We start from the raw sequence: 18209 nt of genomic DNA, 5'->3' as shown, positions 1-18209 counted from the left end.
TTCTTTCTCAGAATTGTAAAATCAAGAACAGATAAACCCATCTCACCAGGCTGAAAGACACGCTGCCCTGTTGCATTGGTCTAGGTTCCTGCACTGGCAGCTGCTAGTACACAGTTGGACCTACTGAGTCCTGGTTGGAATTTGTACTAATTGGCTCATGTTGTTTGCAGAGTTAGATGCAAACATCACAGATAAAGGATAGGAGAGTGGTGAGTGATAATAAGCTGATACTGACACACTGATCTTTGAAAATGAAACTGCGAATGGTAACCGGGGGATAAACTTGGATGAACTTGGCCTTAGAAAATAAACAACTCCTTGGCAAGGCTACAGATTCCTATTTCAGATGCAGGAAGAAACAGTGTTTGGAATAAAGTTCACTACATAGATGGGTTATGGGTAACATTTTAACTGAAATGAGAAGAGACCAGCCCCGCTCTGCTGCAATCACCTTTCAGATACTGGAAGAGAGCAATAAGGTCTCTCCTCAGCCTCCTCTTCCCCAGACTGAACAGCCCCAGTTCCTTCAGTCTCTCCTCACAGGCCATATTCTCCAAGCCCTTCCCCAGCCTTGCTGCCCTTCTTTGGACCTGCTCCAGCACTTCCATGTCCTTTCTGTGCTGAGGGGCCCAAAACTGAGCACAGCACTCGAGGTGAGGCCTCACCAGTGCCGAGTGCAGGGCAGGATGACTTCCCTGGTCCTGCTCGCCATTCCTGATCCAAGCCAGAATGCCATTGGCCTTCTTGGCCACCTGAGCACACTGCTGGCTCATGTTCAGCCTGCTGTCCATCACTACACCAAGGTCCCTTTCCATCAGGCAGCTTTCTCAGCCGCTCTTCCCCAAACCTGTAGGGTTGTCTGGGGCAAGCAAGCTTTCTTTAAACTGAAGTGCTTACTTTATTTTCCTGATTTCCTTCTTTTGTTAATGTAGTCCTTGCTAGTTCACTTCAGTTTCAGCTAACTTTTAGCATTGCCTTTTTTTATCTGCATTTTCTTCTTTTTCTGCAGTCTCATATCTGTAGTGCACTTTCTCTATAGTGCACTTTCTTGGCACACATCAGTCTTCTGAAACTTTATTCACACTCATTTGTGTTTCCTCAAAAACTATCCACAAAGACCTCATAACAGTATCTCAATATTTTGGAATTTCTAAATCCTTTCCAGAGATTTGAAGTCTGTGCTTCCCGTGCATTTCTTCAAGTGTCCTGCTAAGTCTTTAGCTTTGTGCATGAGAATGATCAGCACTATAATAAAGTAACTTCATTAGAAAAAGCTCACTGAATTCCTGCACGCAACAGATACTCTGATTATGCATGGAGTAACTCCAACCAAGCAGAATTTCCTAGCAATTCTATGTATCTTTGCACATGTAAACTATCCACTCCTTTAGCTGTCTGTTCATTAGCTCGTCATGCCTGACTAGAGAGGAATTATGCTGATTTGCATCTTCCAGAGTGTTAATAGCAAAAGATCAACAGCTCAATGTCTGCGACTTGTGGTCAAATGTCTTCTGCTTGTGCTACTTGCTTGATTGCTAATTAAAACTTCAGTGTCAGTGGGTCTGTGGCACACACAGGACTCTGACTACCTCAGATGTTAACCAGTACATGCCTTCTTCAACCCCCAGGTTTCGTCTTTCCCCCAGCAGCTGCCTTGACTGCAATATGCAGTCCAGGGGCACTTCATCCCAGGGCAATCACTTGCCAGCAATGCACTCACAGCATCTCAAAGCAGCATCTCGAGCCACCATCTCCCTGCAAACATAAGGCATCTAGGACTTCCTAAACTCACTGCATTCCTACCTGTATCTACAGAGGACAAGCACCTATGTGACACAGCCATCTCCTTGGCTCATGCAGGCTATCCAACTCTACCATATGGTGAGGAGTCCCATCCTTCAGAATGAGAGTGGGCCCAAGCACAGCGGACCCCAAGTTCTCCTTTTCCTCCCTCCCCTAACAGTTCACATTCATTACTTTCCCTGTTCCCCCACCTTGTGATATATGAATCCAAATACCTTCCACTCTACATCCTACTTGCAACCTCTGAACTAAGTAGGGTGCTGTGTAAACAGAAATCTGTTTTGCATGTATTGGCCTGGCACATAATGCTCTAGCTGATATTTTTATCCTTGTTAACAGACATCTTTTTACTCACATTCTGAACATCTTTTAAGTCTTTTTCTTTTTTTTTTCCCTGAGAACTGTTTATGTCCATCAATAACCTCTGCTTCTGGGCCCTCACTCTCTGCTTCTCCTCCCACCAGTCTCGATTGTCCACAGGGGCTGAAATCCCTAAGTTCGCATTTCTCCCCACATGGTAATGTTTTCCCTGCTGGAATGCTGTGAATTTCCTCCCTGCCTCAATACTAGCTCATCTACTGGTTACTTAAAAATCAGGCATCACTTCTGTCACCATTTCCATATAAAAGTACACACAGTTTTTGTAACAAAGCTGCCATGGTAACTTAAAGTTTGTCATATTTTTGCATTATGCATAATCTGCAAAACTGCACATTTATTAAACATGTTCTGATGCTCCCAATTACTTGCAAATTATTCCATTACCAGTTCCCACTGCTATATTCAGTCAACATCTGTCATCCTGAAGAAGACTTCCAGATTAATTTATCATTGCTGCAGGGCATCAAGGAGGGAGGGTGCTTTTTCATCGTGCTTGGAGCAGAAATAGACTAGATCAAAATCTCTAACACATTTCTGTCTCTACTGTTGGATGGACTTAAGAGCTTCAGGAGGGTGGGCTTCTAGGGAATGCGATTACCTCTGCACACACCACTGAGCCTTAAGAATGTGAAACAACAGCTGATGTCATCTGCTTCCAAGCACAATCTGCATTGATACTCACACTTTTGTCAACTAGAGTAAAGTATCTATGCTAATAGGTGCAAACTGCATAATCCACTACATTATGCTGAAACCCTAAGAGGTACTTAACAGCCCTGACTTTCCTGCTTGTCTTTGGCTGACAAAGCTGGACATTTCGTAAAAATCTACACTACATTTAATTCACTAATTTCATTTCCTATTTTATTTTACTTATTCTGGGCCTGGCTTAGCCTGCAGTTTGTGGCAAATTGATAACTATTTATTTTTTATTAAGGGTCAGTGTGTGGAGACCACTTTATTTCCTTTCATTTAACATTAAATGTAGTTGCATGCAAGTATTTTTCCATCTGTTACCTGATTTTCTTCTTAATAGGAAACAGACTGAAATTACTGGAACTAATTCACCTTGTAAAAAATCCTCGCTTACGAAGACTGCTTCTCCCTGTGGAAATCAGGATTTAATCAGGAGAAACGTCTTGTCTGATTTCTAATTTGTAAAAATCCCATTTTTCAATTCCCAATAAACTTTTTGTACTTTCCAAAACTGTCTTAATAAATCAATAATTACTGAACTCGTTACCAAGAATTAAAATAATGAATTGCTTAATAAGTAATAAAGTAATACATGAACTTCCTTTTTTTTTTCTCTCTATATGCAGAGTGACCTCTGTGTTATTCTTTGATGACAAATTACATTTTCCCTGTATCCTCTGAAAAACATTTTTTTTTTTTTTTTTAATGTTTTAACCACTAAGAACATGCTAGGATGTTAATAATATCTGTTGTCACTGCTTCTGGAGATACATCAGGCAGAACTGCACACATTGCCTTCCCACAGACCCTCACTCTGTGTTTTGCACAGCAGCATCCCAGTGTTATTCTCCAGCATCTCTGAGGAGAACACTCTTACAGTTTCCGCCAGCATTTCTCAGGAGCTGCTGTTATCACATGCTATATGCAGATGTCCACTGTGAAGTGCTACAAATTCATTCCCATGTTAATGGATACAAGAGAGGCTATTGATAGTTTAATTTAAAGTCAGGATTATCTGTAATCTATCCCTTTAATCAAGTTAGGAACACTGTTGCTTTCTATGCTTTCTCAAACACTCAAAGACATGCTCTGTTGCCTTGTGCCAGTCCCAGTACTTTTCCTCCTCTGCATAAGAATTTCCTCCCTCTCTGATTTTGCTAGAGGAAGAAGGGGAATAACAGTGGGAATTCTGGCTTGCTACCTAGGGAGGGATCTCTTGTGAAACATCCATTTTCGAGGTGAATGCCTTTATATCCTACCACTTCTCTCTTGTAGTATCCTTTTTCCATCTTCCACATTCATTCCAGTAACTACCAAACTACCAATCTGCTTCTTTGATATGTCACAGCATTTCTTGGCTTTTTCTACTAGGGCATCAGATGCGACAGTGCTCATCAGCTTCCAACTCTGTGACCTTCTGCTCAAGTTTGTGGTTTTCACCTTCATCTATTTCTTGATTAATGCATTGAATTTTTCACATCCTCTTTCAAGGCCCCATTTTGCTCTACTATAACAGTAGTTGGTATCTGTAAAACCCTGAATGTCTGAAGCCATGTCCTATTCTTGTCAATATTCTGTTTGTTTAAAAAAAAAAAAAAAAAAAGAAAAAAGGAGAGATTTAGAGATTTTCACCACCTGTTTCAGACACATTCTGACTTATTTGTATAACAACGTTTCTGAGGGTTTCAATACCACATGCTGCTGAATAATTACCAGCACATCTTTCCAGAATACCTCATATGCCATATCTCTTACCTACTGATTTCAGCCCCTGATTCTCCTTCTTACAGGTCCCTTTTTCTTCTCTCTGAGACTTGCTCCAAGGCCTACTCTCAACAGATTTTCTGCCAGATGTTTTTTTGTCTTTGCCTAAACCCTAATTTGACCTGCAAATCTCATCTTGCTTGAGGTCGCTTGGCCTTCCTCACCTGCACCCAGCTCTCTTCAAGGCTTTTGCTGGTGTGAAGCCAGCCAGGCCATTTAGTAGCTCATATAAAGAAGCTTCCACTTCATAAATCTCCAAATGATGTCAACAAAGGCTTCTCAAACGATAAGTGAGTCACCGTTTCTCCAAAACTACTTTATCTCCAGCTGTTCTGGAACAGCTGGATTGGCTTATTTAGCAAATGTAAGAAACCATGGAGAGGATTTGTTCCACTGACACCAACAGCTTTAACACATGACCAACAGTAAAGGAGATACTCCAGTAGTAACATCAATTCCATCCAGCATTTTGCAGACTCTATTTTTTTTTTTTTTTTTTTAGAAGCTCCATACATTTTAATAACACTGAATATTTCATGGGTTTTCATTGTCTTGAATTGACTCTCAGCCCTTCTAGGCAAACTGTACACATTGTGCTTAACAAACCACATTAAATAGACTAATAAAATCTGGTTCTGCTTAAATTTACTCAGTGTCACAGCATTTATAAGGGATCTTGCACAAATTAGGCAACGTACTCCAAATTTTACAGTGGGACAAAGATAACAAGCAAATACAACCAGCAATAGGAGGCAGTAAGCTTGTATTAACTATAATTATATTCAGAGGATTTCTCTGTATTCAAAAAAAAATGGATCCACATCTATAAAAAAAAACAAAGAAGCTGATTAAAATAATCCTAGCCCAGTTGATTTATACTGATCTAATAGTATTCTTAAGTTGTCTTCATTCAGCCTAGGTGTTTAATCCAATTGTACTCCGTGTATGCACAAATAGAGGCATTACCTGTTTATCGTGGCAGAGAAAATCCACAGGTGCCCACAGCACTTACCTCTATCAAGTACTAGTCAAAAGCAGGATGAGCACTAGATTTGCATACAAGAGAAAAGGGTCAATAATTTCAGAATCGCATACTGTGGGGGAAGCATGCTGGGCTGCAGAAAAAATGTCCTTTTGTGTAACAGGTGCAGAAGACTCAATTTGCCAAGCCAGGAGGTACTTGTTTTGTGTAGAGCTTTGAGGTGCCATTTTTGCAGCCAGTTGTGATCAAGACAGACTGTCACTATGCAAGACAGACTGTCACTATGCCTCTGAATTCAGAAGATCTGACTGAGGGCTGCATTTTCCACGTCAATAAACTCAAATCAAGACAATGGGCAGGAAAAAGGGCTACCAGACCTCAATTCTGACATTGTCTAAAGCCAGCATAGTACAATTCATGAGGTGAGGACTGTTCAGTAACTTTGGACACATCTAATTTCCTAAGAGAAATAACTTAGCATCAGCTGGGTTTACCTAGTTGTGGAGAGCACTCACACTGTTAATGATTCCTGATCAAAACCAATGATATCATTCCCAGGGACTGTTTCAAGGGAAACTTTATTCTCATCTAGTTTCTGTGTCTTCTCTGAGTCCCCATTGGACATGATGACCCTTGGCTCCACTAATCTCTCCCCAGCCATGAGCTCTTGCAGCTCCTCTGAAGCTCTGATTTGGAACAGCAATGCAGATGGGGAAACATTTCCCTGGGGAAAAAGCCAGCTTCCAGTTTGGATATAGAGATAATTTTCAGATGTCCTGCTTTTCCCACAGGACAAAAGTAAATCCTTTCTGCCCCTTCTTCCTTCCTCTGAGAATATTGGTTTTTTCCGTGTCAGAAAATAAGCATTAGTAAATAAATATAATCAACTCAATCCTTGGCCTGGCAGAATCTTCTCACAAAACATAACAAAGAGGTGCCTCTCAGGGAGTGAAATCTCTGATAACTTGTGTTTCAAGTAATACTCTACATGCTAATCCTGCTATGGTTTGTTTTCCATTTATTTGTTGAAGCTTTGTTGTTTTTGTTGTTCATAAAATGAACCACACATCCTTGAGACTTAGGAAGAAATACATCATTTCGTACCTTTTTTCCCGATATTTTTTTCCACAGACATCACCTCAGTACCAGAGCTGCAGTTAGAAAATTGCTAAAATTCAGAAGTTAGCTTGACAGCTACTTGTGCCAGATGTAATCTTGTACAAGGTGCCTGGTTGGTACATGTGACCAGTGGGCTGCTATGGGGGTACAAGAGGTTGTAAGCACCTACAATAAAAGTCAGTCCTGCATCAGCAACAGTGCATCACTTGCCACAAATGGCCACAAATGGCAGCCAAACAGGGACCCTGTACCAGGGTCAGCCTTGGGAGATAATCGGCTATAAAAATGATGGGTGGCAAGGAATTAGGGCTGCTGAAAGGAAGCAGAACCCAAAAAATTGCTGAAAGGAAGCACGAATCAGGGCTGCTGAGAGGAAGCAGGATCAGCTGCACAGCCACAAACACTTTTGCAGGACAGAGGTGAGCAACAGGCAACTGTGGGAACAAGCGTAACAAAGGAGCAGAAAGCAGTCTGCAAAATAAGGGAAACAATTTTGCAGAAGCACCAGGATGAAGTGGAAAGCTTTGATCTAAGTGACATTTTGTGTGGGTCTCCAGTAACATAGAGGGAGTAGATGGGGCTATGACCTGTGACACAGAAACGTGGGACAGAGCCGGAGTGAGGCTGTGGGACGCAGCTACGCGCTCTGACCTGTGGCTAAAGACCTTCTGGGGCCCCGGAGACTTGTGGAACAAACTCTATAACCACGAAGTAGTTGTAAAGTAGGTATGTTTTATTTGGCCAGCCGGGTGCAGGGGGGACAACTCCTTCCTAGCCTGTGCTCCGAAAGCAGGTAAACATCTATATTTATAGCGGGAATACATGCATATTCATGGTACAAGAAGTGGTTATTACAATTAATTCTAGAAATTCATTACAATATTCCATGCCTATTCTGCATCCACCCCTAACTAATGACTCCATATCATTCCCACTGTTTATGCTCAACTACTCTTACATTTTAACTACCCCTTTAATCACAAAGAATCTTATTTAAGATGGGATACTTGTAGGAATCCAAACAAAGATTCTCTTATTTAATGTAATGTGTACAAACATATTCACAACTGATATCTTACCTGCACCTGCCTGGCTTTCCTAATTCTGGTTTGGAATATGTAATTTCAGTGATTAAAAAAAAAATAAAAATAAATCCCTATTAAAACAATAGGGGGGGGAAGGGGGCGAAGAGATGATGGTTGTGTTTCCACAGGTGCTGGACCGCAATGGGTTCCAGCCAGAGTCACAAAGCCCTGTTTGACTGTACTGTACCATCAACACCTCCTGCTGCTTCTTCAGATCCGTGACAACCTTCTGGGTATCCTCCCAACTGAAGCCTACTGAAGCAACTGGGTAGTGGATACTACAGCCAATATCTCAGCGTCAACAATGTGACAACTACCTCACAAGATTTTCTATCTGTAGGGCAAAAGCTACATGTTGAAAACTCATGGGGTTGATTTGATGGGTGGATTAATGTGTTTTTCAGCTTTTGACCCATGTCAGTGCCTGCCATTTTGTTGTTGTTGTTGTTGTTGATATATATTCTTTATATTAATAAGGCGATCAACTGAGTGCTTGTTGTTCAAACTAGTAAAGAAGAGGGATATGCTGGACAAAGAAAGACATTATGAACAAATGGCCCTGCAAATGAGTAAGCCAGCTCTGCAGCTACTTGTGCCAGACAAGTACAGTACAAGGTGCCTGGCTAGTACCTGTGATCAAGGGGTTGTTAAGGGGGTATAAGAGCTTGTATGCATCTACAATAAATGTCTTCATTCTAGACTTGCAATGGAGTCCAAGCTTCTCTTGCCACAGCTGAGACTTCTTTTTTTTACTTAGCTCAAACTCACAAGAATGAGGAAATACGGATATTTCAGCATCACTCCTACATCTCGTGTATCTCCTTACCAAACATCTGGAAGGTATTAAGCAGATCCAGTCTTCTTGATCCTATAAAGGGAAGTTTTTTTTCTCACAGATCCCAGAGGACTTTGTCTTGCTCAATCTTAGCCTGCACCAGTTACAATCTGTTACAATCTTTTTCTACAAGTTAAAAAAAAAAATTATAATAAAAGTAAAAAAAAAAAAAATTAGGAAAAAAGAAAAGACAAAAAATGAAAAAGGAAAAAAACAAACAAACAAAAATCCCCGCATGTCCTCAACAAGATCCAAATGGCTCTGGATTCTTCAGGGTTTGGAGAAATGGCAGAGGACATAGTTGGAGTAAGGGAGAGGACAGAGTTTGCCCAGCTGCCCGTCACCTCAGCACACAAAATGCTCCTCAACAAGTGAAGATTAAGAAAAAAACAACCATGCCCAGACTGAAGAGGTGAAGAGGTGATAGGTCTTTCCTTCAGTATCTGAGCCCTTTCCAGGATACTGGACATTGGAGGAAAAGCATTTTTCTGGCATTGTCCGTGTCATCCAGGGCAGAGGGCACAGCCCTAATGATGCCTGCTGTGATGGGCTGGAGTACAAGTCTTCTACCTTTTGTCTTCCCTGGGCTGTATTGAGTGAACAGGAATTGTCTTGGGCCACCAAGGTCACTCTGAAAGTAATGCCTCCCTTATTTCCATGGAACTACAACAGATACAAAGAACAGAATAACACAACTTGATAGAGCAAAATCTCAGCAGCAAAACACTGTTTTTTGACATATTCAACACCATTAGCTATGCGTTTCCTCCAGCAATGAACTAGAACCTGCATGCCAATGCTCATAATAATCTACATCACTAGAGGTGGCTGATTCTTGCTGTCACCACTGCTGAAATGTACCACCCTCCACTACACTCTGCTCACATCCACTATTTGATCTCCATAAATATTCAGCAAGTGTCAAAGAATGTGAGTGGGTGCCATTTTTTTCAGCATGGAGGTATTCAGTCCCAAACCTTTGCTTCATACACGCTTCCATTTAAGATGCTATTCTGTCAGACTGCCCCTCTGCTGCCATCTGTCACACGGCAACAACATGTAGTGGAATATTGTCAGGAGGGTTCAACCTCTGTAGCCATACTTCCAACATCCACCTCTGATATCGTGGGCCACCAGAATAAGATAGGAGGCATTACTTCTATTGTTAAATATATCAGCCATGTGATGGTAGGGGTGGGTTCTGGGTCTCCTCCAGTATTGCCTGAGAGCAATGGTTCTGTGAAGGTTCTGCCTTGATGGAGGTGGATCTGCTTTCAACACAAAATCGCAGGTTGGACTATAGTCTGGAGTATTTGGAAACAAGCACTAGAAAAGAAAGGTGATCCATGTTTTTTGAGTTATTGTCTACACACATCCAAAAAAAAAAAAAAAAAAAAAAAGCAAAAAAAAAAGTTTCCTTTTCCTACTTCTTTCTTCCTTGTGAGAATGTCAGTGAAGTGCCAACCAAGAGTTACAGTTTGGTCTCTTGACTCCTCTGTCCATACTAGACTCCATCCCTTCAGATGCTGGCCAGATTTTGAGCATCCTTCCTCTCAGCTCTCCTCAGCCCATTGTTTCAGTCACCCCACTGGTCATCAGGACGATGCATCTTGAGGTACTGGGAACAGGACCACAGCAGTAAGCAGCACTGCGCATTTGGAGGAACTTCAGCAGGTAGGGCAAGAGTAGCAGATGGAGGTACTGCAGATGCATGGAGGCAGCTGGGCAGGGACAAGCTGTGGCTGCTTGGTGGCCCTGCTTGAAGACATGTCAAATTGCAGCCTAAGACACCATGGCTAGGCCCTGCTATGTGCTGAGCCAAGCTGAGAGCATAATGGCTTTGAGGGGATTTACAAGCAACAAGAATATAGAAAACTCTTTGCTTTACTCTGCCCTAGCTGGATATAAAATCCATCCTGCTAGAAGTTAATATGAATGGAAGAAACACATTGCTTGCCATGGTTTTTCACACTGTTAGGACTGCAGACAGACAGGCAGCAGAGAAGCACTCAACAAACCTGATTGTCTCAAAGACGTTGGGTGATGTAGCCCACGTAGAATCATAGAATTGCTCAGGATGGAAAAGACCTTCAAGATCATCAAGTCCAACTGCAACCTAACCATACCACCCTAACTCTAACAACCCTCCCCTAAATCATGTCCCTGAGCACCACATCCAAGCTGTTTTTAAACACATCCAGGGATGATGACTCAACCACCTCCCTGGGCAGCCTATTCCAGTGCTTAACAACCCTTTCTGTAAAGAAGTGTTTCCTGATATCCAACCTAAACTTACCCTGGTGCAACTTGAGGCCATTTCCCCTCGTCCTGTCACCAGTGAGAAGAGACCAGCCCCACTCTGCTGCAATCACCTTTCAGGTATTTGAAGAGAGCAATAAGGTCTCCTCTCACCTTCCTTTTTCCCAGACTAAACAGCCCCAGTTCCTTCAGTCGCTCCCCATAGGCCACAATCTCCAAGCCCTTCACAAGCCTGGATGCCCTTCTCTGGACCTGCTCCAGCACCTCCATGTCCTTCCTGTACTGAGGTGCCCATAATGCTATGCACCAGGGAAGAAGTAAGGATAGCTGCAGAGCACATCACTCATGATGCTGAATAGAAAAAAAATAGGTGTATTGCCTGAACAGCAAAAAAATTTGTTTTCCTGTGAAAGATATCTCCCTGCAAAGAGCTGCTCTGATGACTGAAATAGAGGACATTCCAAAATGATTTTTGGGTGTACAGCCTGGCTATAACTGACAGTAAGGTGGCTGTGCCTTAACAGGATGGGATGACAGGCTAAAAGATGAATTCCTAATGAAATCAAGCTCAAAAGCAAAAGTAGAGAAAGCTTTAAGAGCTGACAATTTAACAGAAAAACTTATGCTGTAACTTTATGGAAGTGCTATTGTGCACAGCCACATAATTAAGCTGGTATCTGAAAAAAACAGAGATGAGCAACAGACTCACGAGCACACGGAGGTGAAGGCAAAACAGCAGGACATGGCATTACAAGGGAAGCAAATGTATTTACACAGCAGGTTAGCGGCAGAGGTGGATTGCACTGGGTAAAGCAAAAAAGCATGTCCAGCAAGAGGGAAGAGGTACATGAAAAACTACATAAAAGTCTATTCTGTTCAAGTTCACTGCATCTAGCCTAACAGAAAAGCTCAGGACATATCGTGTGGAAACAGTAACATACATGGTTTAGGTTTCCTGGCTTTCTACCCTAGGACAAAATAAGGTAAAGATAATGCACTTGGAATTCCAAATCTTAACAAGTTCCTAAAGAAATTTCCATAACATTCAAATTCTGCACACAAACAGACTTCATCAGTGTTAAAGGAAAAAACTAAACATTAACACTGTGTGAACGAGACTGTGAAATTAAACACTACTTGCATGCAAAAAATTCTACGTTAAAATGTAGGTACAGTCATTAATAGGAAAATGTCAGAATTTAGGCCTTTCCTATATAAACATGTATTCTGTGCCAGTACTAGAAAGAAAAATTGTTTTAAAAAGTGTCCTCATGCATTTGAAATGCCATGAACACTTTGCAAACTCATACCTACAAGTACTGCTAATGATAACCAGAATAAAAGAGGCACTTCAACTTACCATAAAATGGTATATTTTTGAAAATAAAATAAATCATCACTGGGACAGGTTAGACCACAAAGAACAATACTGTGCAATTTGACCCTGTATACACACACACATATATATATATATAGAGAGAGAGATGTAGCCTTTGGAACTACACAGTAGAAGGATACTGCTGCCTACCCTGCCTAGGAGATCAGCCACAAATTACTGCACAAGGCGCATTCCTTGCACAAACAGCTCCAGTCAGTTACCAGAACCTCATGAAAGACAAGTACAGTCCCAGGCTTTCTCTCAAGGAACTCATCAAGATAGCATGCCAAGGAATTATCAAAACCAAACACTGTTGGTGTGCTGCTACCAGGGAAAAGCGGTGTCTCTCTGGTAGTCAGCAGGATGACACGTCACACTAGGGATGGCAAACAGCAACATTAGTAGGCTGCAAAATTAGCAGCAGTGACAAAATCAGAAAGCCAGCTCACACTGAATGTCACCTAGAATATTCTGAGTATGAATTTCCTGAGACGTTTTGAAGCAGTAACCAAGACTAAACAAATTCTTTACATCAGATCAGGCTACAGATACTTGTTGTAAGAGCTAGGTGTGTTTGCAGGCTATTATTTGAAGTTCTTACTTACAGTATTTTGAACTTCAGTTATGGTTTTGAAGTTTCTTTTCTCACCTGCACACAGGTGGGCCCCAGTGAAGTGCATGCATTGTAAGGATGGGGAAGAGAAGCTTTAAGTACAGAGCTTTGCCAGGTGTGACACAGGCAGCATTCCCACAGCTTCACAAGCATTGCTATGTGGCAGCCCCAAGCTTCATGAGCCTTATGCCTCTGTTCCAAAGTGTTGGTTTCAATCAGTGTGGGTCAGCAGGAAAGCAAAAGCTGCAATTCTTACTGGTGCCCCACAGATAAGTGTGAACAGGAAGAAAATATTATTGATGATGGCAGTTTCAGTGGAAAACCAGGAGCTGATCAGGTCCTTCAATGTGACCTGTATGACCACATGGGCAAACATCACTGAGAAACAGAACACACCTGCTCAGATGCAATTGCTGAAGAAGCCAGCCCCGTGCAGTACCTGAGGAGGCCATTCAGAGCTGGCTCAGCTATTTTGTACAAAATCACAGTGTAGTGCACAGACACTTCTTGTCTTCTAGGTTAGGGATGAATTTTGCTCTGATCATACCTGTGCTGCATAACTTCTGTGAATAAAAGCAGAAGTTTGTCAACATACACCTGCAATTTCATCTAACCCAGTCTATACAGGTAACAGCTTCCAGACCTTAAGGCTTCCCAAAGAACTTGCTTTCTTTGTCAAAAATCTTGAATCATTTTCCTGGATACGCTTAGTTTTCTGGTGTCAAATCTCATGCACATTGTCCAGAACACACTGCATAACACAGTGCACAGATCTCTGGCCTGCTGGAAACACGGAGCTAGCTGTCCCACTAGGCTGCCTCTGTTGGCCACTCACCAGTACACTGTGAGGCCATGCTGCCAGCCTGAAGGGACCGAACATCTTGAGTGAGAACTTCCTCCACAGCTTTGCATGACCTCATATCATTGTTTCTTTGCTCCATGGAAATTTTCCATTTCCCTTACCTCTAACTCTCTGAAAATGAGTTTGGAACAAACCAACTCAGCTGAGCTGTTCAGTTGAATGAATTTAGCGGCTCAATGGCATGAGACAAAGCTCAAGCCTTGAGGAGGCTTCCTCTTTCACATAGGAACATGTTACAATACAGCATTTTCCGCATCAACTCCATAGCACTAGGCAGTTAACAAAGCATACTTCAGTGGACTTCTTCAGCTGTGCCACAGGAGCAGTTCCAGCAGAAGTAGCAAAAAGCCAGATACAAAGAATGTCTGCTAATTTGTCCGTGCCATACCTCATACTTAGCTGTTCATACTTCCATAACTGACAGTTCAGACTGTGCCAAGTACTATCTGAGAAACTCTTCTGAAAGTTTTTCTGCTACAATTAAGCTACTCATTAAACCACAAGGAAACCTCTTTCAACGCGTTTTAGATTATATTTATCAGGTTCAAAAAGGGTGCTCGAGATCACCAGTTTTTGAATAGAAAGCTGGAAGTGTCCAGCTGAGATTTAAATTTTCATGCACTTGTGGGCAGGGGGCAGACTAGGATCAGAGGAGCAGGAATTTTGTGGGAGGGATCACAAGTTGAGATAAGGTCTCTGACTCCAGGACACTTGTATTCAAAACTCTGAAACAGGAGAAGGAGACAGCTGTGGGCTTTAGAAATGGATCACAGCACGCAGTTGCTGGCAGGACTTCACAGGGCATAAGGAGCGAGAAGGGGAATAGAACCCACTGGGACAGAGAGATTTTCAGCACAGACAATTGCTAATGAAGGACAACAGAACCAAAAGGAATGATTAAGAACTCCAGTTTTTTATTGGTGAGTTTGACATCTGATTAAGGACATATGTTTGAAGCTTGATACCCAGTAGCTCTTGTATACAAACCATGGCAGTACATCAGCAAATTCACAGTTTCAAAGATAACACAGTTTGAATGCTCCAGGCTTTCCAGTGCAGTAGATTTGCTGGGAGGAACAGTGGGGATGGAGGACAGTGCAGGACACCCAGAATCTGCCTCCACCAGCTCAAAATAACCAGCTAATTTTCCCAGGCTACAGAAACAGGCTTCTCCAGGGCAATTCACTGAATGGCTGCAGTGCTGCTTTACAGTGCTCCCACGAGCTTTTGTTCACTCCTTAGAGGAATACTGCTAACTACAGCTCTCGTGAGGAACTACAGAGCAGCCCCAGGGAGACTTACTGGTTAATTTAGATGCTTCTGGGGAGCGTGAAATCTCCCTTCCCTTTGCTGTCCCTCCCTGACTACCTGCTGTCAGTTAGCAAGTGGTATTCACCCCAGGCTCACAGATGAGGAGTCTGACAACAAACAGGAAACTGTGCGTGCTGTCATACATAGCGGATACACATACACAGCAGATTTTAATTTCATTTTGATCCAGGATGGACTTCTTGTGTTTTGCCATGAATCCATTGGGGTAAAATCCTTCCCACTCACTTAGCATCAGGTCCACCCAAGCAAAGTCCGTTACATTCATAAATAAGTCCCTGAGAATTCTCAGTAAGGGATCTGTTTGGGTGGACAAGCACATGATCTGCCTGCACAGATCTGCTAGTGACACACACAGATTTCAAACACTTGAAATGCTTTTCACTGACTTTAATAGATGTAATAGATTCAAACGTATTTTGTGAACTCATTCACATATCAAGCCCTAGCTGCTCCTGAATTATTTGGGAAACAAAATACAGCCTTTCCTTCCTTCTCTGATTCAAACTCTAACTGAACTGTATCTAATTTGAGAATAAATATGATTGACTTAATGGAAAACCCTTTTCCATCAGTACTGTGTAGTTGTGGTTATATACACATCCATAACATATAAAGTCCTTACTCAAAATTGCCAACATGGTAACGTATTAAGGAGATGATGGGTCTGCATTTGAGAGAACTGTGTAGGCTGAAGTTTGCTGCTATATTAACACAGCACAGGCAAATGTTGTAATTAGAAAATAAAGGCAGAGAAATTGTTAATAGTTTTGTGCACTATTCAGGCTTCTTCTCCAATAAAGTGATTCTTTAGGGAAGTGATAACGTCTTCATATGTGACCCTGGGACTACTGTAAAATGCCACACATCTATCCCCACAGCTGTGATACTTGGTAATTGCATGGCTATATTTGCAAATTGCTCTATTTCCTACAGTCCTACTCTAATTTTATCACTATTTCTAACGACTTTTACTGTTTCCAGGAGAACACCAGTTAGTTTTTTCTTAATATCAGGACATATATTATTTTTAGGTGAGAATCATTCACATGCTGAATCAGAATACAGAACACCAATGAAAGACAATAACACAATGCTTCCAATGGAGAAAAAAAAAAAAAAAAAAAAAAAAAAGTAAGCAGGTGATGTATCAGTTTAACGTACTGTTTTAATCTCTTCTGGAAAAACATTTCTGTGTTGGCACAGGGCATCAGAGAAATAGAATGGACTCAACTTGCATCTGTCAGAAACAAGATATTTCTATTCTGGTTTGGTACCATTATAGGTTCTGTTTGAAGGTAGATGATTTCCAGTGTGAAATGCAAAACAAAAGAGGCATAGCTTCTAACTAGAGCAAACACACAAACCAATTCAGAGTACCCAGAAGAAAAAGGTTGGGACTGAGGAGGCACAACTTTTGCAGATCAAGCAGAGAGGTCAAGAACTCATTTAGAGCTCTGTTCTAGATAATCCTGTATGTCTTATTTTCAGATACATCTAAATAGAAGAGAAAGAATACTCAAGAAGGAAAATCATGTTACCTATTTGCAATCCTCCGTGATCTGACTTCAGGGACATTACCAACTGAACTGCCTGGAAGCAAACACGAGAAACCTTGTTGCTGCTGGGTTCCTGTCTGCCTGAAAGGACAGCAATGCATCAGAGCAGGGTAACATGTTGCTTTGTTCTAGCAAACACCAGAAGGCATGGGGCATAGCCCAGGATCTCCAGTCCACATAGAGAACCCAGGAGTGACACTCAGTCAAAGAGAATGTAATAAAGCAGAAACAGCAATTGCCTAATGGCAACACTTAGCTCTAGACCTACAGCTTTCCTATCTGCCATGTTCCTCTTGGAAGAGCCACCTCAAGAACAGATTTTCTCAGGCTGTTCACACTGCTGTTGAATCATCCCAGCAAGGTCAAGGCACCGCAAAATTCGCCATTTCTCAGCAGCCAGCTCTTCCTTGGATACCTGTCCCAGCAGTTTTTTGGCAAAGAGGTTCTGATCCTGCATGAAAAGGCCCACAGCAGACCTTGGGGCTTGAGGGAAGTTCTCCAGGCAACCACTGGTGAAACAGAAATTGATTTTCTTTTCACGTCTCATTCCTGGTCCTCTTTCTTCAATCCAAGTCAGAGGCCTAAAGATGGAGAAACAGTGGAACAAAAGAGTATTTATGAAGAAATTGAATCAACAATCCTACTTAAAACATGTTGTGCAGTACATACAGAAAATGCTCTAATTAATGCACCTTTTTACAATTTCAGTCACTGCACGTTCATTCAGGATGCTCTGATCAACAAGCCTTGTTGCTGGTTACAGAGCTGAACACCACGTTACAGCCTAAACTCTGCCATTGCTGCATGCACTGCTTTCAGCACACTGCCTAAACTCTCTCCAGCTTCTTCTCTACGCACAATGAAGCCAGACGTGTTCAGCCACCTTGAGAGGAATTGAGAAGTTTAATCCATTCATTCAATTGTGGATTTGGATGAAAAGTGCAGTTAAACACCTAAACTTTGTGAGTGATTTAATCAAGGCCTCAGTGTTCAGTCATTCCTCCAGCAAGAATAAACTGTCAGTAGGATAAGTAATCATGACCCACACATTTAAACTACTGTAGGGAAAGAAAAAAAAACAAAGGATCCAAACCACAATCTGCAAATAATGCATAAAGGAAGATCCCCACAGGACTAATAAATGCAAATCTCTTGTGTTTCAGGATGTCCTAAGGCCACAAGGGTGCCTGAGGAGTGCATCACTCTGTGGTTTTTATGTTCACATTCTCCTTCCCTGAGACATCTCCTGCTGACCACAGCCTGGCTGGTTTTGCTGCATTTTTTCTTATGACAGCAAATATCCATGGAGGGTTGAGACCACTGTTGTGTGAAGCTGCTTTATCTCAGGCAGTCTGGTGTGAAGAAACCACTGGGCAGATACAGGCAAAGACCCTAACAGTGGGGAGTACATAGGATGATCCAAAACAGGCAGTATCAGCATGGGGTCGCATCCCTGGGGTGATCTAGAGCAGATGCACATCAAAGACCAGATTCAAACTTATGCTGTCTTCCACTCTGGCTTGAGGGAGCCACTGAACCAGAAG

General features: G+C 42.0%; 1 protein-coding gene across 2 annotated transcripts in view; it reads right to left on the bottom strand.

The window, feature by feature from the left end:
* Positions 1-14669: 14669 nt before the first annotated feature.
* The window catches only part of BLVRA (biliverdin reductase A), a 28530-nt gene continuing 24990 nt past the window's right edge, over positions 14670-18209 (bottom strand). For both annotated transcript variants that reach the window (XM_052699016.1, XM_052699017.1), the window contains exon 7: positions 14670-17246. In XM_052699016.1, coding sequence (XP_052554976.1) covers positions 16973-17246 — 274 coding nt within the window. In that variant the 3' untranslated portion in view covers positions 14670-16972. The remainder of the gene's footprint in view (positions 17247-18209) is intronic.

This window comes from Tympanuchus pallidicinctus, unplaced genomic scaffold (assembly GCF_026119805.1).
Source record: "Tympanuchus pallidicinctus isolate F22 unplaced genomic scaffold, pur_lepc_1.0 scaffold34, whole genome shotgun sequence".
Taxonomy (NCBI): Eukaryota; Metazoa; Chordata; class Aves; order Galliformes; family Phasianidae; genus Tympanuchus; species Tympanuchus pallidicinctus.
This window is presented reverse-complemented; position numbering and strand designations above follow the sequence as displayed.